The following is a 24,795-nucleotide window of genomic DNA, read 5'->3' as shown; positions in this document are numbered from 1 at the left end:
TGATGTTTCCTTGCTGCCTTGGTAAAACAAATGGGTATATCCACTGTGGCTCCAAACACCAAATCGGTCCGTTGCAAGCAATAGGCATTCCCAGCAGTACAATTTGTAGCGTTTCTCAGAGGCTGAGCCACGGGTACCGTTCATAATTGCTCGTCTGAAAATGACGGACAAACCCTTTTCCTTGATGGGACAGGCTGTATATCCAGCTTTTCGTGGAAGGCCCTCCTTGAAAATTGTGTGAAAAGTAGTTCTGCTATCCAGATCAACATCTCCTTCCGCGATTTTAGGTTCAAATGCAGTGACAGCTCTCGCAGGCGCTCATCCAATCTTTTTATTTATTTTTTTAATCATCTTTATTGAACAAATTAGGATACAACTCTTAGTCAACAGAAAAGGCGCTAATCCAATCACCGAACGCGCACGGCCAGTCTCGATGTAAGGCATTCGAGCTGGTCCTAGTACGTAGACGAGTCTACGTAGACGAGATTGGCTATTGCAACCTGACTGCGCCCATTCATTTACAGTGCACAGGGGCCTGCTCTATTTAATCTGAAGGCCCGGAGCAAGTTTAATTTACCTGGCAACACAAGATAGCTGAAATATGATTGGTTAAAAACTCAACCATAATACAGTAAATAAGTTATTTATCGAGTGGCTTTCAATGTTATTTAAAATAACATTGAAAGCCACTCGACTAACTGGAAATAATATGACGTAAAGAATACAGAGAATAATTTTGTTTACATATTTATGAACATAAAATAAATTACATTTGTTATTCTCAGAAAAGTAAATTTAATAAATTTACTTTTCTGAGATTTACTTTTCTGAAATTTAATAAATTTACTTTTCTGAGAATGTTTAGGCCAGCAGAGAAGGCCTTGCTGGCCCTGACGGAACGCCACTGTGAATAACTCTAATCTCCTATTAAGGTCAATAGAGTCAACCAAAACGATGAACACCGAACAAGAAACAAATGGAGTGATTGTTGATGATGGTGGGGATGACGTTCTAAGGTAAGGAAAGAAAACTGTGGTAGTTAATGTGTTGTTTATTCATCTCCCCAGGAAAATGTGTAAATGTTTCATCGTGAGCATTTCAGCTCCCATATAGTCCAAGCGACTTGTCTGAGATGCTGGTTGAGGGCACCAAAGAAGCCCCCGACCAAGCAGAGAACTGCCAGTTTGTCAAAGACTTCCTCAGAGGACACATTCCAAGAGAGCTGTTTAAGGTAAGTGCTGATCAACATTATGATATGGATTATTATACACACACAGTGTAATGAGATCCAGTTCTTCACAAACACATGCTTTATCCATTGTTATATTAATTGATAGTATTATTCCGCCACAAACATAATTGCAAATGTTCCATAATTTGATTATTATTATCATTTGTGTCCTTCATAGGATTATTACAGTATGTTTGAGATTTAATGTGATGGATATAACGTGCTTCTGTAAACGCAACTCAAATGTTATTCTTTCACTGTCAGAGAGGCACAGCAGCTCTGTACTTTGTCTATTTGGCCATGGAGGAAGAGATTGAGAAGAACAAAGACCATCCTCAAATTGTTCCAATCTACTTCCCTGCAGAGTTGCACAGGTGTGAGGCCCTGGCCCGGGATCTCGAGTATTTCTATGGAGCCGAATGGCAGACTCAGGTCAGCTGAAAAACCCATCAAAGCTTTGCTCGCTGGCATCATTATTTGATGTTCATCGGCAACTCTCTCTCCAACTAGACCAGCCTTTCTGCAGGCACCAAGCCTTATGTGGACCACATCCACAATGTCGGCGCGCAGGATCCCACGTTGTTGGTGGCCCACGTGTACACCCGCTATATGGGGGATCTCTCGGGTGGACAAATCCTCAAGAAAGTGGCCCAGAGGGCACTTAAGCTCCCCTCATCTGGAGAGGGCCTCAACTTCTACCAGTTTGAGGGCATCCACAGTCACAGCGGCTTCAAGCGGCTTTACAGGAGTAGGATGAACGAGATCAAGCTGGACACTGACACCAAGCGGAAGATCGTGGAAGAGTCCGACAGAGCTTTTGGCTTCAACATGATGGTGAGGAAGTAGTGAGATGACAACATTCAGAAGACAACATTCTAACAGTGATCTGAAAACACGTGTTCACAGAGCTTGAAGAGATTGGAAAAAGAATCCCAGAGCAAGCACAAGAGGAAGCTTTTGGGCATGGTCATGCTGAAATCATGCAAGGGGAAGATATCAATAAGTGCCCATACTACGCGGCTAAAATGGGTAAGATGGCAACTGACGTGGGGACCACGCAAAACTAGACACGTCCTCTGGTCACGTTACTGATGTCTAATCCTATTTCCTTGTTTGACCCCTCCATCCTCCTCATGCTTCCATGACGGGTGTCCAGCCGCCAGCGGAAATCCCACATACATTTGCCAGTTTGCCACGGCTCTCCTGCAACACCTCTCAGGTAGTGCAGACCGCTTGGATCGCTCTCTTTGCCGACTTCACAGCCTGGTACCTTCTGTAAACTTTAACAATACACTGCATGCCATATACAGGTAAATGTTGTATTTTACAACAATACTTGAATACTGTATTTATAATCTCATAATTACGTACCAGGATGTGGAGGAGAAAGCAAAGTGGGGAAGGTCTCTGTTGCGGGAATACATGTGTACAGTCAATGAATGAAACAAATTGTCTCTGAAATCTTCTCTCTGTATTATAGAAGCAGCGGTCAGAGCAAATTGCCACTGCCCTGACAAATGCAATATTTTGTTTGCCGTTCAATTAAAAAAAAAGAAACAAGAGTTGATGTGCTAAATCCTTCCCACCCCCAAACTCCCAAAATAAATAAAGTGAACACATCTATTATGATACAAGTTTAATGTCACAAGTGTTTGAAACTTGTTCCAGTATTTATGTAATTATTAGATGCATGAGAATCTGAAAATTGTAGAAACACTCTTCTTCAGAACAACTGTAACCAAATTGTAAATTAATTCAAGGACTCACTTGTATAATGTTATCCAATGCAAAAGCTTTGTCAATTACAGTAGATTGTACTTAACTGTACTAAAACACACTCTTCTATAGTTTTTTGGGTTACTCTGATTGAGGTTTGAAACGTTAATAATTCAGTCTTTGCATCATCTAACATTATCATATCACACATAAAACGTCAACTTGAACATCCAAAAACCTTCTCAAAACGCTGTTTGTCCACCACATGTCCAAACCGTGGGGAGTAATACAAAGTCTGAGGAGTGCTGTACCGCTTCAGTTTCAGTATGGTCTCATATGAAGAGTCCCCAGTGTCCCCTATAGTCATAACGTCTGACAGAGGCATGTAGATGTCATGGCGTCTACCCCAGAATGTCAGGTGGGAAACTTTGAGTGTGTTGTGGGATGAATCCAAGTACATCATTCCCACAACCCTCCTGAAGAAGTGGCTAGCTGTGTACAACATGACACCAGCAAACAGAGCCATTCCCGTCGAGTAGTTGACAAGAAAGAGCGGGGCATCTCCCATTAGGTACAGAATGTATACAGGTGGGAGGACAATCACACTGAGCCCAGTTTGGAGTAATTTTAGCCTGGACACAGCTCTGAAGAGCTTAATGTGTGGGAATTTATAAATCACGTCGTATTTCTGTGTGGACAAATCTGAGCACTTGACGCAGGCTGTGATTTGGGGAGTAAGGATTCCACGGCAGCCTTGATGGAGATTTATGAGCTTGGATGCAGAAGGTCGCACCCCAGAACACAAAGGAAGTGAGAATTGCTGGCATGATCCTCTTATGCAGGACAGGAGGTGGGACCTCAACCTGCCTGATAACGCTGAACAGATCTGGTTGGGCAAACATAACAAAATATTTGATACATTCCTCCATATAAACTGATCTGAGTAATAAAGAGTAGTACAATACTAACCGCTGTAATCTACAAACGACGACATTATCATATTAACATCTAAGTATGTTAGCCTGTTGTAGCAAGTCCATTAATTTCTAACACCACGTTTGTGACAAACATACAATAGTTGTCATCTCATTAACATTGTACGTCACAACAAAACATTATTGTCCTTGTAATGCTAAGAGTAATTGCTTGTCCTGCAAAGCAAAAACACACAGAGGCTGAGTTGAAGCGAAAATAAATGCTAGACGACATCATTCTGGTTTTGTGCTGCGATTCATCCATAATTAGTTATATTACAAATAAGAGGCTGATTGAAGCGAAAATAAATGCTCGACAAAATCTTTATGGATTTGTGCTGCGATTAATCCTTCAATTGTTATATTACAAAAAAAGGAATTTCTCACCAAGCCAGGCATCAGGACCTACAGTAACAGAATAAATAAATGTTGTCCAGGAATATGAGAGGCTCGTTACTACAGGTATAGGAGGACGTGAGAAAAACCCCGGAAGTACTTCATCTTCCTTCATTGGACTCGAAAGCAGCTCGCAAAGCAATGCAAAGGGTAACTACCGCCATCTAGTGTGAAATATAACAACCTGCACCTTTTTTTTATTTCATTGCTTTCCAGACACAGTGCTCCATATTGCCCCGAAACGATTGACATTCAATTGATTATCTGCTCACGCAGGCGGGTTTATTCTCAAGGGCAGGCCATCTCTATACCAATCAGCATATTAATATAGGGGGATGGATGGGGAGCTAGGGGTCTGATACGAGATCATTTCCGTCATGATTGGGATGTATAAGAGAAATGCATCTGGATGTTGGTGGGTTTTTTTGCGTGGACTTGGCCATGCAGCAGGGGGCGCGGATGGGATTTTTGGGGCACTGCGCTAAATAGATTATACAATTATAAAAAGGTATCAAATGTAGTCGATGATACCACTTCCTCGTTAGTATAGTGGACAGTATCTCCGCCTGTCACGCGGAAGACCGGGGTTCGATTCCCCGACGGGGAGGTCTAGCTGTTTTGTTATTTTACTGTACTTTTAATGATTGTGTTCAATTCCTTGTTTCTCAAATATTATTCATTGCTGAATGTGTAAATGTATTGGACTGATACCAGCCTCAAGGCATCATAAGAACTCAAACCCTTCCATCTTTAAACTGTTCAGCTCATTCCAATTAATTTTTTAAAATCTCAAAATAAACAATGCAAATTTTGGGAGGTTTACTCAAAACAAACCAAATACTTCCAAAAAATGACAAATCTTGCGTATTAAAAAAGCAGCAAAAGCCATTTTCTTTTAATATTACTGTCACAACTAATAATAATAATAAGAGGAAGAAGAAGAAGAAAATAAACTACAAAAATAAGAACGAAAATATTATGATGGATTATGGTGAATCTTATGCATTGCGTATCTAAGGTTTTAATAAAAACACTTATTTCATCCAATCGGTTAGTCCTTTCCTCGTTAGTATAGTGGACAGTATCTCCGCCTGTCACGCGGAAGACCGGGGTTCGATTCCCCGACGGGGAGGAACTTTTTTTTTTTTTTACTGCTACCCTAAATTTCTACAGATCAGCTTTGGTAGGGTGGCACGGTGGACAACTGGTTAGCACCGTGCTAACCAGCTAATAGCACGTCGGCCTCACAGTGCAGAGGTGTAGGGTTCGATTCCAGCCTTCCTGTGCGGAGTTTGCATGTTCTCACCATACCTGCGTGGGTTTTCTCAGGGTACTCTGGTTTCCTTCCACATTCCAAAAACATGCATGGAAGGTTGATTGGGCACTCCAAATTGTCCCGAGGTGTGATTGTAGGCGTGAATGATTGTTTGTCTATGTGTGCCCTGCAATTGGCTGGCAGCCAGTTCAGGGTGTACCCCGAAGATAGCTGGGATCGGCTCCAGCGCGTCCGCAACCCTTGTGAGGATAAACAGATTAGAAAATTGATGGAAGCTTTGGTCAGACGCTTCCAATTTAAGTGCGTCAACGACGTCACTGTGCATTTACGTCAGACAGAGCATGCGCAAACCAGACTCAACGTTCATTATGACTTTTCTGGGAGGCTGCTGTGTAACTAGACGTGTTTGGCATTATTTTGAGGTCGGGGACGTTTACTGGAGTTTGTGAACGTTTAAAAAAAACATCTGTGTGACACCTTTTTTTGCAAATACTTTACCCCGTGTTTTCATATGAAGACCCGTAGCTAATACATGTAAAGCAAAGTGGAATACACATTTTCACTGACTAAATTTAGCTGTCGTAGCTTTAAATCAGGTGTGCTTTGTAATCCTGAAAGTAGTGTACTCCATTCAGGAAGTTAGTTCATTTTGCACTTTTAAAGTTTTAGTAAAAATCAACGCTGAATTTAGAGAGAGGTGTTTGTGTTTTATTTTGACTTCAGTTCTCTATTGCTCTCTATAGCCCTCTATTTCTCCAAGACCATTTACAGAACCATGAAGGGTGGCGGTTACCGATACTCCGTTCTTTCATCGGTCAGCCCCGGGGCCATTGAGTAATGGGGCTTGGTAGCCATGCCAATGATACGCTATTTATAAGAGAGAATTAATATTATTCTGTTTATCCTTTTTTTTTTTTGCACAAGAATCCACATACAAACATGGCAGACGGGTTCGATCCGTTCACATAGGGACAATTTTATTCCATTCGTCTCAAATTAAGTGCTACAACTAAAACATAGTGACCAAGAATAATAAAATAGAAATTGTCACCAAAAATGTCGTGTATACAACCAATCAATGTCACAGTAAACTGCATTGATCTGGCAAAGATGCCCCCGACAAGGAAAAATCTGTGTCACATTAATAAATTGTTCTTTGTTTTGTCCTCCCTGTTCTGACCAGGAGAGAGCAATGTCTGCCGCTACACTACACCTTTGTGGAGCTCACGCCCAACAAAATGTCTAAGAAGTGAAAGGACTACTCCGGTTGGTTAGATAAGGTCACCGAATTGATCATTATAGAATGTTTTATATCATTTGCATTCCAAAAATCGATTTGCGTTATATTCCGCCTCATTAATCGGTCCACCGGTTTATCGGGCGCGCTTTGGTGTCCGGTACAGACAAACACACTGGCTGCTTTGATTGTGTAACGTTCAAAACGTTAGCAAGGCAACATATTTTCATAGCGTGTCCAATTTTATTATACAATACAATACAATGCATCCTGATTTATATAGCGCTTTCACAACAGCAGCAGCTGTAACAAAGCGCTTAACCAAACAGTTAAAAAAGTAAAATAATAAACACAACACATAAAACACGGACAGTCGTGCAATCCTAACACCTTTTCCGTCATACGCCTTATTGTTTAATAATGCAGTTTGAGATGAAATATTATTTTACCTTTATATTACGTGCAAGCACCGTGGAAGTCAAAGGAAACTATTTGTGAGGCGAGATTAAAAGTAAAGAGGCTAAATCAGTACTTCTACTTTTACCATGCTTTGTTATACAATTTTTAAATTACTACTTAAGTAGGCTACGCAGTATGTGTTATTTTTTCATTTATTTATTTATAATAATATATATTTCATTTATATATTATTTATTTGCTCGTTTGCACAACACATCACAGAAAATGCTATTCAGAAAAGAACTAGAAAGAACAAAGGCGCTGACTTGTTTTATTTACTTTTCTTAAATTAATACTTATTTGTGAATGAACGTCAAGTCGAAGCAATAATTCCTCGACGTCCATTCCACAGTTATGAAACTTGACTAAGGCAAGGTTTTGTAACTCTGGCGCGCCGGCCAACCACAGGCGAGCTTGTGCTCACGTGACATGAGTTTTTATGTAACCAAACGTTGGTCCACGGGGAAAGTCAGTGTACTACCCACTAAAGGAAAGATGAATAGTCGAGTTAACAGAAGAAACGCCAGTTACTCCTAACGTTGTATTTTTCTAAATCAACATGTCGCTCCAGAAGCCAGCCGAGGAAGCGACTGGGGAGAAGAGCGCTTTCTTCATAGGCACCGAAAAGGACGACGTCCCCGAGCAGGAAAAGGAGGACCACCAGCAGCTCATCCTGCTAAAAGCCAACGCTCTAGCCTCGGAGAACTCCCCTAAAGAGGCAATTTACTGGTTCTCGGTGGCCTTGCGCTACGGGACCATCAGACCCGAACAGCTAAGCACTTTTGTGGACTGTATAGTGCGGAACCAAAGAGAAAATGCAGCCTGCGGCTCGGACTCGTCGTTGAAGCGGGACTCGGAGGAGCAGGGCAGCCACTGGGATAAAGTTTTCGACTGCCCCAATTGCCATAGTTTTTTAGGGGAACCCGTAACGTTAGCGTGTGGACACTCATTCTGCAAGAGGTGTTTGCAGCGAGGGCTGTTCTCCAGGTGCAAGTTGTGCCACGAAGCAGTGACACTCGAAGGCAAGCCCAACGTGATTTTGTGCGGACTTTTAGCCAAATGGTTACCCGTCGAGGTAAAACGCTCCAAAAGACTAAGCGAAGTGGACGAACTGTATCGGCGGAAACGCTGCCTTGAAGCCATTCGCAAAGCGAGCGATCTGATCCAAGAAGGTGAGTTGTTGTACACATAACGACCGAGAGTCATGTTGACAGCGGATGTGTTTGTGTGTTTCCTGGTATTGAGCATGATCATGGACATGGCGTGAGCTGGTTGGCCCGTTGCAGGGATACGCGAGCGCGTCCGCCATTTTGAATGTGGCAGATGTGCCCCTTTAACTACTGCAAGTCAATTGACTCAACGTAATAAACTGATTATGAGTAAAATTACACAACATTAATACATATCATTACCTCACAGACAATAGCAAACGCGAATACCGCGAATGCGTGACTTAAGATAAAATTCGTTTCTTCGTCAATGTTGTATAAAGGAAGGAAGTACTACACATCGTGTATTACAGTACTTCATTTTCTTCTGTGCGTTACTATAGCGACGCGATCTACCACCAGTGCCGAGCTGCTGGTCCGAGCTTACGAAATGTACACTCGCAGCGCATGCGCTTCAGGGTCAGCTTGTATAAGTTAGGTCATGACACAATTGCGGGTTTTGTAACTTAGAGTGGGGTGGGCTTACTTGTTATATGTGCTGCAGTGCAGCCAATCGCTTTATGTCATAGAAAATGGTCATATGCATTCAGTTGTGACTCAGGATTCGTCCTCTTGCAGCAGTCTGAAAGTAGCAGGTATGCTGTTTGAGTGAATGCACTTGGACATAGTTGACTAATGTTCAGGGCAAAGAAAGTCACCCAATACCATTGTTGTTGCAAGGTTATTAGATCATCACTATATGACATCATTGCAGAATCAATTGTGATCATTTTCATCCGTACCCCCCCCCCCCCCCCAAATAAATGACCTTGTGCATGCATTTGTTCCTAAAACATGCATGCATGCCCAGGTTTCGGCAAAAGGTAGATGGTACCCTTTACTGTTTGCCAGTCAATCCCAAGGTACAGTACATGTCAAGAAAGATCACTCAAATTCACAAATCAAATTTGATGTCTATGTTTGAAGCCTGAAATGTGGCAAAAGGTAACCTTCATGTTCTGTTTCACTTCACGTCGGAATATTAAGTGAATATCTTGTTCTGATTTTTTTTAACATTTTGGCATCAATAAAAATGAGTTAGTTATGAACTAAGATCAAATGAAAAAATTAAATTATAATTATTTATATGTGTGTGTAATTGGTGATTTGCACCCGTTTTTCAACTGAGTACCTTTGTATGAATACAGTGAGACTGTTGAAGTATAAAAATAATGACAATGAAAATAATTTGGTACTTTGCTCAGTGTTTGATGTCAACATAACGACTATACCAGCATGTAACAATAAACAGTAGACCACGACATTCAGCACTGTGCTGCGAATAAAGGGAGCCTTCTCTCTGAAGATGCACACAGTTTGTGGCGATGTGTGCACATTTCTACTTGAAGTTTATAATTGTAAATAAAATAGTTAGGTTGACTTTCCCTTTAAAAACGTTCTGCCGTTTGTAACTCGAGTCAGGTCACATTAAATGCATGGTTCATGTTGTCCAATGTTATCTTAATGTGTCTAATCCAAATTTTCTGTCAATGTGTAATGTCTCCCCTTCTTTCCAATGCTGGCTCTAATGGTGCAGGATACCAATAGCACTTGAAATGAAATGGCAAAACTACCTATTTACTAACTGCCCAGTAACAACTCTTGTCACAGGAGGAGTAAGAAATCAAACAAGGAATGTTATTTAGTGTGATGACCACTTCCATCTGCACCAAGTTAACATCTGAGTGACTGTTGTTGCCATCACGTCCTAAACAAAAGAGGCCTCATTTCATTGATCATGACAAAAAAATTGTTGGTTTGCTGCCATCAGATTTTTTGCTACTCTCACTGGCTTATGCAACATGTTTTTTTTCAATCAAGACAGTAACAATAAAACAATAGCAACAGTTGCTCAATTTTCCTTAAGCTTGAATAGAGGAAGTTTGCAAATAATTTCTCTTGCCTCTCTTTTCTCTCTCTCCTTGGTCTTTAAAGAGCCCGAAACAACAGCAGAAGTGCGACTCTCAAGAGCAGAAGCATATATGTCCTTAAAAGAGTTTGATCTTGCTTTGGAGGACATTGAATTTTGTCTTGCATCTAGCTGTTCTGCTGAGGTAGGTCAGTCTCCTGTTGTTCAATCCACACACACACACACACACACACACACACACACACACACACACACACACACACACACACACACACACACACATATATATATATATAATTTTTTTTTATACACTGTATATATATCCTCTCTCTCTCTCTCTCTCTCTCTCTCTCTCTCTCTCTCTCTCTATATATATATATATATACACACTGTATATATATATATATATATATACACACTTTATATATATCTCTTTGTATGATATTTTCGATGTTTGGCACCAAGTATGCCAGGAAAAAATAAGCTTTGGATGGTAACACATGGTTTGAAATCAATATTTTTTTTCGTTAGTGCAATGTACAGTGTGTTCTAATTTTCAAACATAGTCCCATTTTGCAAGCTATAAATTCAGTGATTGTAATAGCCTGCTCAGTTCGATGTTGTGTCCTTGGAGGCTTTGTTTAGGAAAGCCATGGTGCTTCACGAGATGGGCGAAGTGGACGAGTCTCTGCAAGTCTTTCTCAACTGCCTTGCTGTGGACAAAGACTTCCCCTGCGCAAAAAGACAAGTTGAAAAGGTGAGCTCACCAAAAAATAATTGTGGGATATTGCCTGCCTGTCAGTATGTGGAGTTGCGGCTGTTGTGTGTTAACGGAAGTAGGAATCAAGGTCTAATTTTCTGGCGTTTACGACTATTAGTCGTGAACCTTGTAATCTTTGGTGAGAGGTGCATGGTAGCCACCATGAACACAAGCCTAGCATCCTACAATTAGGGTACATCTAGTGTTTTGGAGGTATACAAATGCCAACATAGGATGGGTGAGGATAGAAGTCCACAGTTAGATATTTTTTGAAGAGCTGTTTTTCACAAAAACTTGTAGGGAAATGCATGTACTGAGTACTGTGAACCTTCCGGAAATAATTTGAACTTCTGCACAATATCATAATAATACACTATGAGATAAAATCCATGTGCTAACTGAACCGTGATCTATGAGCTTCAGATATCGTTCCATACCTACCATCAGCCACCTTGTTAAGTATCTGTGAGAGTGGTTATTTGCAGCAAGAAACAGATAAAGAATAAAGCGCGAGTCATGAGCCAAGAATTTAAAAGAGGGCACAATGTCAGAAAAATACAGGTATGGTAACACTCTTATGGTACTACAAAACGTGGCAGAAGGAAGCCCAGATGATGGCAAAATATGTATATTGAAAAAAAAAAGACCCGTGCTAACATTAGCTTAACTTATTTGTATGCCTTAGCTCTGACCACTACAGTTAGGTTTTATATGCTTGAGTCTCCAGTCTCATCCCAAATAAACTGTCTGCTGTTGACGAGAACCACATGCTGAGAAGTTATCTAATCAATATATTCAATGTGTGGTTTTAAGTGGAACAGTCACCTCACCAAACAAAGCATTAGAGCCAACCGTGTGTATTGGAAAAGTCATACAGTGGACCCATGACTCATGAATTTTGTTCAGAGTCTCTGTTCGCAAACGGAAGCAATATTTCCCATTGAAATGAAGCGAAATATAATTGTTAAACTATGGATAAAGCAGAATGTTAGTGCATGGTATTTAACCATTTAGCATATTTTTAAATCAATCAATTCCAGATCCTAGAAGGTATGATTACCTTGCTTTTATTTGTGTGTAAAAGTAAAAACTGTACAACAGAAATACTGGTCATGAAATTACACTTCGTAATGAGTGAAGAAATAATGCAGTGCATTTGCTAGCCAATCATTGTACGTCTTAGCTTAGCATTTTCACATTTAATATTGTAACCATGCTAAGGTTTTCCGCAGCAAGCCCTTTTTTGTATTTATCCACACATAACGAGAGATGTTTGCCATCCGCTTGGCTTATTCTTCTGTGAACTTCTGTGGAAGACGTTTGTGTGTGGACTTCGTCTTTGCTGCATCAAGGCACGTAGCCTTGAAGGTGGTGTTGCAATATCAAAAGTTGTAGGGCAGCCAAGGCACCAATTAAAAAAAACAAAGGTGTGGCATTGTAGCCTGGTCCTGACGCCAGATGTCTCATCTTAACTGGGTCAATAAGCTGTTGTGGATGAAAACATTCCAGATAGAAATACAGAAACGAATGATCACTGATCAACATTCTAAAATCGACAATACACAATAGTGATGTTAAGTGATATTTACTTAACTTGAGAAAAGCCATGATAAACAAATGACACGTTCGCTTGTCTCAGCTGGATCATCTTGCTTTTGCTTGTGATAAAGGTCAGCTCTTGTGACTTCATGTAATGACTTTAGCTCCACTCAACAAAACCAGCACTGTATCGCAGTTATGCAAGAGGCGAACAGTGTGTGTAGTTGAACCTGCATTTTCACAGCACCATTATCTGCTCACGGTGTTTTAGTCCGAAACTGCCACTGTTGCATAATTTTTGTGTGATTCTCCACATGCGTCATGGACACTCCATTAGGCTGCCCCATTTGTATCAGATTGTATGTGCACTTTTTGATAATGATCATGAAAACATATTTTCTTATTTTCTTTGTAACAAGCATGTTAGTTGTATGACTTCATACAGTCACATGTGAAAATGTTTTTTTTCCTCCTCCATTGGGGGCATGTCAGGAAAAAGAACCTGCTAAATGATGATATTCTGCATCAATGTAAGTAATGTGTTTGTTTGCAAATTAGTTTGAATCTGAATTGTGGCAGTCACAAGCAAATCCTTTTAAAATCGATTATCTTATCGATCACATTCCCGTGTTTAAGTCTCCAAGTCTCCGTTGATTTGTCTCGACCAATTTTTGTGGTTGACTCAACCAAGTTGGTCGACGTTTTTCCAGCCCAAATCTGAATCAAAGGTCTGTGCAGGTTGCAGCAAAGTAGAGGTTTAGATTTTTTTTAAATGGTTTCCATGAGAGGTCTTCATTGATAGTCCGAAGAACACCCTTCCTTATCAAGATCCGGCTCACATTAGGAAAGAAACATTTTGGGATTTCTGCAGTTCTTAAGACCTACGTCATTGACATGCTATGTGCTGCCTCCCCCCCCCCCCCCAAAAAAAAACAGATTCTATGTGACCTACTCTCTTTGGCTAACGACAACGTGAAGGTGGGCCTAAGGGAAACAGCGCAGAATACGTTGCACCACTTGCGCAATAAAACCCTTGTGGCCAGTGCACAAGTCAAGTCACATGTTCCAATCCAAAGACAAAGCCAACACCAGGTCCGTGCTGTGTCGGCACACCACCCAAAAGACAAGCAGGGGGTGAGATTAGTCATCCATCCTCATCATTTGAACCATATTTCATTGCTTTCATTGATATCACATGTATTGACTTGAATTGTTGCCTCTGTGCCACAGAAACGCCGGGAGAGTCTTGAGCGTCCCAGTCTGAGTAGAGCTCATTCGTTGCGTTCTCATGGCTCCGCCTCTGGCGAGCAGGGTCTGAAGAGGGTCTGCTCCGCCCCTCAGCTTGGTGACCAGGAGAAGGCGAGTCTGCTGAAGCGGAAGTTGTCAGTTTCTGACGTTGGGCCTTGCATTGTGGCCAATGGAAGCAGCAAGTATAAAAAACAAGGTATTATTCAGCACCTTTCTCCCCCTCCCTGTTTTGTTTTGTAATTGCCAGCTGTTTTCATGACAAGTACATGAATCATAGAGCGTGAGTAACGTGATGTTCTCTGTTTTGTTCAAGGTGTGAAAAATTGCCAAAAAACATCAGTCGCAGCTAAAACTTACAGAAGTGTTCGAAAGGATCTCATTGACATCAATGACCTTGAGTGCTCTCTCTGCATGAGGTGAGCCTAATTATGGCATTAGTCATAGTACGGCTTGGGTAAGAATAATTTGGGGCGTATACAATTTTGTTGATGTGATAATACATTTGGTGCTGATGTGATCAAGTAAAACTGTACTTGAAAAATCAAGTTTGTAAGAGATGTCTGACCAGATCTACGCTCCATCTAAATTAGGTTATTTTACGAGCCTGTGACGACGCCGTGCGGCCACACCTTTTGTAAAATCTGTCTGGAACGCTGTTTGGACTACACGCCACATTGCCCCCTGTGCAAAGAGAGCCTAACAGAGGTCAGGGGACCCACAGGGTGACTGCTCTTTTGTCTATTGAGGTTTGTATTGTGTGATTAATCATAAACCTCTCCTCGGCAGTATCTAGCCTGTAGAAAGTACAGTGTGACAAGCGTGCTGGATGTGCTGATCAAACAGTGTTTTGGTCAGGAGTATGAGGAGAGGTCCAAAACTCACCTGGAGGAGACCAGAGAGCTTTCTGAGTAAGTTAGCTCTTGCTTTCCCTGCCTTACGTTCATTTCAGAAGAAGATTCTAATGATCTTCTGTCTTTCTGTCCTGGGTACAGCTTGACAAAGAACGTGCCTATCTTTGTATGTACCATGGCGTACCCCACGGTGCCTTGCCCGCTTCATGTATTCGAGCCACGTTATCGCCTCATGATCCGCCGCTGCATGGACACTGGCACGCGGCAGTTTGGGATGTGTATTTACGACCCCCAGAAAGGGTAAGCGTCGAGACACGGGGTGTTTGGATTTTGTGCACATCGCACTTTTAAGAGACGTCAACACTGGATGGATTGGCACACAATTAATCTTGTTCATGTGACTGATCGTATCCAGTTATTAGTTGCATAAGAGGTTACTGTGCCAAATATTTTTACACAATTAAAACTGTGGCATCCACCCTGGCAGGTTTGTCGACCATGGATGTATGCTCATCATCCGCAGTGTTCACTTCCTGCCTGATGGTCGATCGGTGGTGGACACTATTGGAGGCAAGCGCTTCAGAGTCCTGTCCCGAGGAATGAAGGACGGTTATAGTATTGCTGACATTGAGCATTTGGAAGACACTCGGGTACGAAGCATGCACCGAAATATTACCCTGTCCTCCTGTAATTATGTCATTTCTTCTTTCACTCGGCACCTCAGAGAACCCAAAAGTCACCGGTGTGTTCAATATTGGCTTTTAGGTGGAGACCAGAAAAGAGCTTGAGAGCCTACAAGAGCTTCATGATGCTGTGTACAATCAAGCCCGTGTCTGGTTCCAGAACCTCAAGATTCGATTCCACAACCAGATCCTTCAGCATTTTGGACCAATGCCCGAGAGGGAAGCTGACATCCAGGTACACCTCTTTGCCTCCTCGTTCTTAAGCAGGTTCTGGCCAATGTCTTAGAGTCAATGCACAGTGAACCCTCAGAACACAAATGCAAGCCTTCCCAGCACTGGTTCAACTTTGAATTTGCTCATTCATCGAACATTCGTTTATCACAAGGGAATAAGTTTCAGACCCTTGCGCAATAGGTGAAAATCCGCAAGATAAAACGACCATTAGGGAAAAAAATGGCTATACAGAAAAGCTGTTTTATTCCTCCCCTATGATTTAAACACATCTAAGCATTGGAAAACACACTGTCAAAAGTGTTTCCCGTATCGCCTTTTCACTCGCTTGCAAGTTGCATGCAGTGATTCTACAATAAATGAGGCAGGTTGCCTGCCGTGTGTCGACTAATAGTTCTCCAAATAAGTGGCGAAGCTTGCTCGCTTCAGTGTACGAGGTGTCTCTTAAAAGTTTCAGGGCTGATTTTCTAAAAGATATATTTCAAACTACAAATTCTCCACTTAAATGTGGACCAGATGATCAAGCAGCATGTCTATGAAGTGTGAGAGTTGTGGCAGGACAATTCGTGGCTATTTCACCATGACCCTGTGCCTGCTCACAATGCTGAGGTCAACATTGCTGTGCTGTGCTAACCTCCCTACTCAGCTGGTCTCGGTCTATGGGATTCTCCCCAAGGAGACTCCTTTCATAGACTGGCATGATATCAAGATAAACGTGACGACAGAACTGTTGACGATCCTGGAAGAATTTTTCCATGAGTGGCTGAAGGCGTGAGATAGAAGGCTGGAAATAGTCCAATACAGTAAACGGTAGGAAAGTCTAAATGAGTTAAGTTGGTTAGTTAATTTTGGTAACACACAGAGAGCACACCCACCTGAGACATTTTGTAAATAGGGGAGCGCCGCACCTAAAATTTAAAACCGAAGCAGCCTTTTTGATGAAAGGTGAACAGTCTTCAACATCCAAGAGACCAGTTGCCTACATTCTTCTGCGGATTACCATGACCTAGTTGATTGAGAATCCACACAGCCATATCCTCTAGATAAATTCATTTCGACACGCTTATTTTTATGTAACTTTGTGATCATATGTCTCATGATGGGCCTCCTCTCCATGACTCAAACAAATCTCATGTTTGGGATTTACTGCAGATTTTATCTTTAAACTGTCACATCTGGAAAAATCCATGACCAATTGTGCTCTCCCACAATGACAAAAAGTGTATTTTTCGGTTTTTGAAAAGTTGCATTATTCGACACAGTGTTACCAGGGATTTCCCAAACTTCCCTTCACAAACATCTTTGTCAAGCTGCAATTTAGGGAAAGGCTTTAAGAGGTAGTAGGCCTCCTCTTACAGGGTTCTACATTAACAGTGGCCGCGACATGACGATGTTGGGCTACCCAAAGTTCAGTGATGCTGGCCGAAAGTGGTCCAGAACAGATTTCATAAATAAATATAATGAAAATCAAGTTGTTCCTGCCTTTTTAAATACAGTATTCAATATTTTTTAGGTTTATCTGCTTAAATTGATCAATCATCATTGATCATTTTAATGTGCTGCACACTTTTTTTGCCTTGTCTTAATGTTACTAGAAACTTTTCTAATTGTATAAGTACAAAATATCAAAAATGTTCTCATATGCGTATTTAAATCTTTTTCCAAAATTTGTGGTTGGCATTGCAACGCTCGTCAAATAAAGTCCCGACAGGCATCTAAATTGTGCAGATTATATATTTGCTTCGGGTCCATAAAGAAGCATAAAAAAAAAAAGCTCAGTGTGACATAATGGGTAAGTTTACCCATTATGTCTCCTTCGTACCTTAAAAGAAGTAATATTGTCAGCAGATCCGAACACTGGTGAATCTTTGTAATCCAAATGTAGTTAATTTTTAGTTCTTGAATCTTTCTTTGATGAGTCTATTTCTACTTTAAATCGAATGTTTTCATGCACTGCGATTATGTCATCACTGAGTGAACAATTGGCAAATCCGCGGGTGATTAAAATGTCATTAAAAGTGGATGAGAACGCGCACATTGGAACTGATATTCTGTTACTTTTGGAATGAAAACCTGAAGAGCCTCACAATGTTGTGTGCAAAGAGCCCAAAGGTGATGAATCGTGGGTGCGAGCAGGTGAGAAAAAAGGGCACCGGTTTGAGTCTTGTCCAGGAGAGGGTGCCATTTATTCATTCTTATTTAACTTGACCCCTGGAAATGAGTGGGCACCATGCCAGCCCTCAGAGAATGCTGCCTTGAGTCACTGCCCAAATCGCCAGTATGAAAAACCGCCACTGGTCCTCGCACCACAATTGTTTGTTGCCCATGTAGACATGTATAATCTGAGGAGAAATCAAGACGAAGATCACTCATGTCGCGAACACTTTCTTCACAACTACCTGCAATCTCTGTGCTTGGTCAGCTCCCGACTGAACGACTGACATGATGTGAGTAAGAGGAACTATGAGTACTCAGTCGGGCTTTTCACTCCTGAGCATTATGTCTGAAAATAACAACCAGGTCATGAATAACGCTCTCTACTGCTCAGAAAACTGGCATTGACAAGTGTTTTTTGAGACAGCCAATTGCTTGTGTGCTTCCGTTTGGGAAAGCCTACATTAGCGGGGACTTAGGTCCATCATAGAAGATTGCAGTTGTTGTGTGCTCCTTAGGCCAAAGAGGATTAGCGCTCAGCCCCGCGAGGACCTGAGGGGCGGAGCCTTTTGACAGTCTTGGCTCAAGAGCTTTATGGGTGCTTCATAGCTAATCCTCCTGCTACTGTTACATCACAGGTGTCATGAAGAGAATCCCCCTCGTCCGCATAGCACACGGTAGAGGCTTTTTTGTTCCTGAAGTCCAGCTATGATCACATTCATAACTGCTACCGATGGCCATAGTGGATACATTTAGCAAATAGTCATGTGTGCTCAGGTGATTAGTCTTGTCCCTTTTCCAATGCACTGTACTGGCTTGGCTATATGTATTTATGAGTCCACGGTGAGGAATGACAGGAATAAACACTCAAGCTAACATTAATTACCCTAATGTCATGTGCCTGTTGCTGCAGTATTACAGGTGCGACAACAAATGATAATATTGTGTTATGATGGCGCCCCCTGAGTGGCTGCCTCTCCAGCAGCCCATATCCCTGTTTGAGTTTCTTTTCGTCTTTTTACTTTATTTATTTCTTCTTCCCATTTTGTTTTGTTTGTTTTTTCTTCTTCTTTCTGCCTACATTCTTGCTGCTGGAGGCTGTAAATTTCCCCAGTGTGGGACTAATAAAGGATATCTTAGCTTATCTTAAAAAAAATAATCTTTTGCTCGATTCAAAATATGAAACTCACATTTTTAGCTTTATTAAACACATGGGGGAAATTAAAGATACTGAAATGAATGTGATTTTTCTACAATATTCACATTCATTTAGATCACAGGTGTCAAACTCAAGGCCCGGGGGCCAGATCTGGCCTGCCAAATCATTTGATGTGGCACGCGACAGCAAATCAAACATGTTAACTTCTCTCATGCTTACTAAAATTTTTCTCAAAATTTCAAATTCCCGTATGTAACGTATAAGAGAGCTAGTGTATGTTTTCTTGTTACCAAAACCCTCATGACAGTAACTTAAACTATAGTTGAATAAAGCATTATTCTTGACTTCCTTATATGGTTTCACAGTCATAACGGCCCTCCAAGGGAACGGCAACTATAACGTGGCCCGCGACAAAAATTAGTTTGACACCCCTGATTTAGATGTACCTCTATACTCCACTGGTTCCACTTTGTCCTTCACCTACTTTTGAATTTTTGGATAAATTATTTTATTTATTTATTTATTTTGATTGTTTTATAACCCTGTTTAATATGCAATTTAAATTATGGATTAAATAATGGAGTATGTCAGTGATTACAGTGGAATCATTTCATTTGTGCCCTGCATTCCAGGCGACTCCTAACGGTCCTGCGTGCTGCTGGTGGCTGCTAGCCGTGCTGCCCATTGACCCGCGCTACCAGCTCTCTGTCCTCTCCATGACCAGCCTCAAAGAGCGCCTAGTGAAGATCCAGCACATTCTCACCTATCTGCAGAGCATCCCCAACAGTTAAGAGCTTCCTCTTCTCGTCCTCGCCACTCCGCCGATTGGACGCTTTAAAGCGCCCTCACCCAAACTTGACACTTGCAGCTCCAAACCTACTATGCTAAAAACATTCTGGAGCATGCCGAGACGTGGCCAAACCGCCACAGGGATTCTTCCGGTGACGCACATTGTTTGTCACGTCAAACACGAGTCACACGAGGTGAAGCGGCTCTCGCCTTTCCAGAATTATGCAGAGGAACTTCCTGATGTACGGTGACAGCATCAAGCCTTGTGTACACAATGAAGTGGCCATCATTGAGATAGTTGAGAATGTTGGTTTGGGTCAAATTTCACCTGTTGAAAGAGGTGGGGCGAGGGGCAAGGGGGGAGGAAGGTGGACGAGATGCCATCGGGCAAATCCAGAATGTTGCGTTAAAAAAAAAAAAAAATTAAAAAGAGGAAAAAAGGTCTACATAATACCCAAGTGCAACCAGCTAACATTGATGGTCCATGCTGTCCCACTAAAGGACAATAACCAGACTGCCCACATTTCTGTTTTGTTTTCCTCCCCCGTGTCAAGTGCGCTAAACTTCCATCATGTCCCGGACTTCCTGACATCTTGTGTGTTGTTTCCATGTGGTCATGCTGAAAAACACTCATGACAACAAGTTGTCATCCTGAATGTATACTAGTCAAAATCTTCCTCCCACAGTGGACTATTAGCTCCAAAAATCTTCCAAAGTTCGTCACCTAAAACGGGAGATATTTATGTGTCGAGCTACTTCTCAATACAACACTCAACTACTCCCAATGAATTAAGTGCATGGAATACAAAAGGTGTGTACATTCTGACCTTATTTTTGTGTCGACGTTTTCAGTAGGGGATCTTGCAATATGAAATCACCGAATCAGTGTATGCATCTACAAGGCAGACCTTTAATATTATTACAAATATTCAGCACCCATTCATCTCGCTCTGCTTGGCGGGGAGAACCTGTTGCCTTACAGCATTTGACTTTGTGGTTTCAAGTTACACTAAACTTGGTTTACCAGTCTTTCCCATCTTGATATGAAGTACAGTATGTTATAATTGTATTTTTCCAGCAGTCTCAAATTCACTATATTGGAAAGATACAAATTCATGGCTGGTTTACTTAAATGATTTGTGAAAAGGTTTTTTTGTTGTTGTTGTTGTTTAAGGTATTGCTTTTTGCTCTGTTTTAAGTTGATGATTTTCAGTAATAAAAAAAAAAGCATTCATTTTTTTTGTTTTGTTTTCTTTCAACTTTGCTCATCTTAATACACACCTCAAAAAACAAAAGATTGAGAGGAAGGTGTATGGAATTTATTTTTTATTCGTCATCTGAGGGCCATACTGGATCGAATATACTGTATACACACGTGAGATAGGGGGGAGAGAGAGATACACATGAAAGATATGACTCAAATCTGCAAACCCTTTGCAAGTTGTAAGACTCGCAACAACGGTAGGAATAAAAGTGCCTGAAATCCAATTATCCAGGATATTTTTCAGATATTAAAATAGATCTATGAACCATTTTCTCAGGCCCCCTGTGTATTGGTCAAGCCCTTAGCACCTGGAGAGAAAAAAAATCCTGAAGCTCTACCTGTCTTTTAACCGCAGCGCCAGCCTATGTAGTTTCTGGCCTTGGCGTTTATTTGGCAAGTACTGTACTGACATGACGAATGTCTTATGTTCCATGTACGCCTCAGTATGTACCCTCTGTAGCCACAAGGGGACGACAATGTAGCATCAATGTTTTACTCATGCTTCATCGAAACCTACATTAGCGCTAATTGCCCATTTATTATGAAAATAAAGCCATCCATCCATTTTCTAATCCGTTTATCCTCGCGGGCATGCTGCAGCCTATCCCAGTCATCTTCGGGCAGAAGGCAGAGTACACCCTGAACTGGTTGCCAACCAATCGCAGGGTGCACATCTACGAACAACCATTAACGCTCACAATCACACCTCGGGGACAATTTAGAATGTTCCATTAGCCTGCCATGCATGTTTTTGAAATGTGGGAGGAAACCGGAGTACTTGGAGAAAACCCACGCAGGCACGGGGAAATCATGCAAACGTCACACAGGAAGGCCGGAGCCGGAATTGAGCCCTTTGCACTGTGGGGTGGATGCGCAAACTAGTCGAACACTGTGCCGCCCTTATGAAAACAAAATGATTGACTATTTCTTTTTCAGGCGTCAGAAGTAATGTACGTAGTTTCACGGGAGAAGGAAATCAGAGGAGCAGAGAGTGGTTGTAGTGCCATCCTCACCCTCCATCAGAGGTCACCGAGCAGAGAGCATCATCACGAACTCTGTGGAAAGAGACAGCAGGTGATAATGATCACAAAAGGATGCTGCTGTACATCATCATTAGCCCATACTGAGTTCACTCACACACTCAAAACTTTCACATTGATGTGATGACAACATCAGCAAGTTAATGAACCTCACAAGAGGCAATCTGGTTGAAAGAATAAAAATATGGTACATGGCTATTTCATATCGTGACCTACCTAGACTAATGGACTAAGTCACGAAGAACTGATCTAACTCCTTATTTTATTGCGTAATGACTTCATTTCAGGGATAGAATTGAATGATCTGTTTCACGAAAAGTTGTTGCAGTGGTGGCCACCATGAGATGTTTATGGCATTTTTGGGGGTCAAAATATAACATAGGCCATTATTTTAAGACTGTAATGAGATTTTGAAAATTCATCAGTATTCCTTGCATATAACAATTGTAGACAGCCATCCTTGACAAAATCGCAAAGTTATAATTGCCACGCTATCGTTGTCGTCATGTTACGATATTAAAAGCAGCACATCTCCATGAACAAATAAACCATTACTTTTCACCCACTTCAGTGGAACTCAGCATTGTGAACTACAATAGCCCATGATACACCTCCGAGACAAGACAAACTGATTGGCTGCATAATGTAGGAAGCCTGATTATTATCAGCTACTAAACTAGCCAAAGGGAACGGGGAGGGTGCAAAAGTATCAAGAAAAAAATATTAAAACAGTGTGACTCAGCCACTCTCTACCGCTGTGTGTGCTGCGAGCGCTTTTGCGGATATGAATCAGTTCACTGTTCTCTGTACAAGGCTTGGGATGGCTTTGAATGATGATGTGAATTTGATGACACCTATTGAGGTGAGAGGTGGGTGGCGCAAATCTATAATCCCACGCAGGGCTCAGGGCGGAAGGTTTACATATGGGATATTCATTTATTGTCGCGCCTTGTTAGACATGAGGCCCCTGTGACACCTTCAAAACTGTGCCCTCGGGGCTAATGATGATGATGACAAAGAGTGCTCGCTCATTGATCCCTTTTGATAATGACACACCTCTTTCATATGTTGACGATAATTGCAATAGATTGGATTGCTGCGACAAGACAAAACAGATCACACTTCTTGGCTCTACGTGTGCTCAAGCCTTGCCTTCATTCCCTGCTATCACATGAGCATGCGTGTGTGCGTGCGTGTGTGTGTGTGTGCGTGTGTGTGTGTGTGTGTGTGTGTGTGTGTGTGTGTGTGTGTGTGTGTGTGTGTGTGTGTGTGTGTGTGTTTTCTTAGCAGGTAATGCAATTTCTGCTAAGTCCTTGAGCTGTCCAGCACAGTGTGTTCTCAATGTGTCGCATGTGAGACACGTTCCGGGATGTGTATTGATTGAGGAAAAAGCCCAATTAAATTGCAAAGAATCTTTCAGGCAAGGCGCCTCAATGGAAGCGTGCCTTTTCGTCCTCTTCCTACTTTCTCCTACATTTGCCCTTAATGTTTTCTTGTAATAGCTTTGTTTGTGTGGTACTTTGTGTCTACTGGATTTCTTCATGCGCTTTCATACCATACCGATAAAGAGAACCACAGGGAACAAATAGATTTACAGATCTCAACGATATTCTTGATAGGGCACTGGTAATACTTACAAACTAGATTTGAATAATGTATTGTGATGAATAGTTTGGGGAAAAAAAGTTTAATTGACTCACACACAGCCAGACAATCATACGCATGATTCGATTAAACAAGAGAGATTTCCTCATCATGTGAGGGGTCTCTCACATCTTAAAAATCACTTGAGAAGTTAAAAATTAGCACGCGTGTTCCCAATTTTTGTTCTTTTCACTACATGATTTTTTTTTCAACGCAGTTTTCGTTTCACACAAAGTACCTCCTCAACAAATGCTAAGTATTATCATGAACAGCATTAAAATACAGTAACATAGTTGGGAATCATAAGTGTTCATCAAAAATAAGAAATCAAAAAATAAGGGTTCTTTCCTTAGTTACCGGTACTCTAAGACACCGTAAGATAACTCGGTTTCAACGCTGCGATTAAAATATTGCAAAATAAAACTGTCACGATCCGAAAATGGACCGTATGGTAAGCATATTGCACAAATGTAAACTCAGACCGATGACGGCACAAAAAACATATATATTTACAGAAAAAAGTATCAAGAGAAAGCGCTGGCGACACAAAACCAGGAAAAGCCAATCTGAACAAATAATGCTGGCAAAGAATCTGTAAAAACAATTCTGTGAAAAAAAACTTCATATACTTCAATTCGTCCTTATTAGGGTCTCAGGTAAGCTCGAGCCAATCCCAGCTGAATTAGGGCAAGAAGCGGAGTCCAACCAGGTCCCATTGACCTCAAATCATTGTGACTTGCTCATTGATTTTTCTGGTGACAAATGTTAAAGCCTTGATGACTTACACTCACTCAACTAACGATGGGACATCTCTTTCTGTCAGCTGCTCACCATCAAAGTCGATGTTGCCGTCTTTGTTTAGGTCAATGTCACCAAGGATCTCCTCGAGCTCGCCCTTCTTCAGCTTTTCTCCAAGGAGGGTCTTCATCCCATCCTTCAGCTCCTCAAATGTGATTTTACCGTCCCCATTGCAGTCAAACTACAAATGAAAGTCAAGACAAAGGATGTAGAGGATTAGAGGCAGAGAGGATGAAACAACAGAAGTAGAATGCGATAAACGCAGTAC

General features: G+C 41.5%; 4 protein-coding genes and 2 non-coding genes across 9 annotated transcripts in view; 4 read left to right on the top strand and 2 right to left on the bottom strand.

The window, feature by feature from the left end:
• Window positions 1–954: 954 nt before the first annotated feature.
• hmox2a (heme oxygenase 2a) lies at window positions 955–2,823 on the top strand. Its single transcript, XM_086119163.1, is given in 7 exon segments — window positions 955–1,016; window positions 1,114–1,231; window positions 1,496–1,663; window positions 1,742–2,065; window positions 2,128–2,260; window positions 2,388–2,442; window positions 2,444–2,823. Coding segments are annotated over 7 exon segments (927 nt in total). The 3' UTR covers window positions 2,511–2,823.
• A 31-nt stretch (window positions 2,824–2,854) lies between these two features.
• tmem186 (transmembrane protein 186) lies at window positions 2,855–4,418 on the bottom strand. The gene is made up of 2 exons (XM_086121057.1): window positions 4,309–4,418; window positions 2,855–3,833 (listed from the first exon to the last, which is right to left on the bottom strand). The coding sequence occupies exons 1-2, from the start codon at window positions 4,318–4,320 to the stop codon at window positions 3,165–3,167; spliced, it is 681 nt and encodes a 226-aa protein (XP_085977183.1). The 5' UTR covers window positions 4,321–4,418; the 3' UTR covers window positions 2,855–3,164.
• Window positions 4,419–4,852: 434 nt separating this feature from the next.
• On the top strand, window positions 4,853–4,924 carry trnad-guc (transfer RNA aspartic acid (anticodon GUC)). The gene has a single exon. It is a non-coding gene; the product is annotated as a tRNA-Asp (tRNA).
• A 453-nt stretch (window positions 4,925–5,377) lies between these two features.
• On the top strand, window positions 5,378–5,449 carry trnad-guc (transfer RNA aspartic acid (anticodon GUC)). Its single transcript has one exon. It is a non-coding gene; the product is annotated as a tRNA-Asp (tRNA).
• A 2,278-nt stretch (window positions 5,450–7,727) lies between these two features.
• On the top strand, window positions 7,728–21,015 carry lonrf1 (LON peptidase N-terminal domain and ring finger 1). Its single transcript, XM_086119654.1, has 12 exons — window positions 7,728–8,461; window positions 10,433–10,551; window positions 11,002–11,124; window positions 13,603–13,800; window positions 13,897–14,110; window positions 14,228–14,330; window positions 14,505–14,619; window positions 14,701–14,822; window positions 14,907–15,065; window positions 15,253–15,415; window positions 15,531–15,683; window positions 19,625–21,015. The coding sequence occupies exons 1-12, from the start codon at window positions 7,849–7,851 to the stop codon at window positions 19,781–19,783; spliced, it is 2,241 nt and encodes a 746-aa protein (XP_085975780.1). The 5' UTR covers window positions 7,728–7,848; the 3' UTR covers window positions 19,784–21,015.
• The window catches only part of cabp4 (calcium binding protein 4), a 23,812-nt gene continuing 16,956 nt past the window's right edge, over window positions 17,940–24,795 (bottom strand). For 3 of the 4 annotated variants that reach the window (XM_086119658.1, XM_086119657.1, XM_086119655.1), the window contains 2 exons: window positions 24,561–24,708; window positions 21,091–22,100 (listed from right to left, as the gene is read on the bottom strand). In XM_086119658.1, the coding sequence (XP_085975784.1) occupies window positions 22,072–22,100; window positions 24,561–24,708 (177 nt within the window). In that variant the 3' untranslated portion in view covers window positions 21,091–22,071. Of the gene's footprint in view, window positions 18,022–21,090; window positions 22,101–24,520; window positions 24,709–24,795 lie in introns of those variants that run through there. The other variant, XM_086119659.1, reaches the window with a different exon arrangement.

Source organism: Hippocampus guttulatus, chromosome 9 (assembly GCF_054856545.1).
Source record: "Hippocampus guttulatus isolate MCC_2025c chromosome 9, RoL_Hgut_1.0, whole genome shotgun sequence".
Lineage (NCBI taxonomy): Eukaryota > Metazoa > Chordata > Actinopteri > Syngnathiformes > Syngnathidae > Hippocampus > Hippocampus guttulatus.
The sequence above is the reverse complement of the archived record's forward strand: the minus strand, read 5'-3'. Positions and strand labels throughout refer to the sequence as shown.

What these genes read in the sequence shown, in the direction of transcription:
- lonrf1 (XM_086119654.1), top strand. Translation starts at nt 7,849, where the DNA reads ATGTCGCTCCAGAAGCCAGCCGAGGAAGCGACTGGGGAGAAGAGCGCT. An exon ending in GAGCGATCTGATCCAAGAAG is followed by an intron (nt 8,462 to 10,432) that starts GTGAGTTGTTGT and finishes TGGTCTTTAAAG; the next exon opens with AGCCCGAAACAACAGCAGAA. An exon ending in AGAGGGAAGCTGACATCCAG is followed by an intron (nt 15,684 to 19,624) that starts GTACACCTCTTT and finishes CCTGCATTCCAG; the next exon opens with GCGACTCCTAACGGTCCTGC.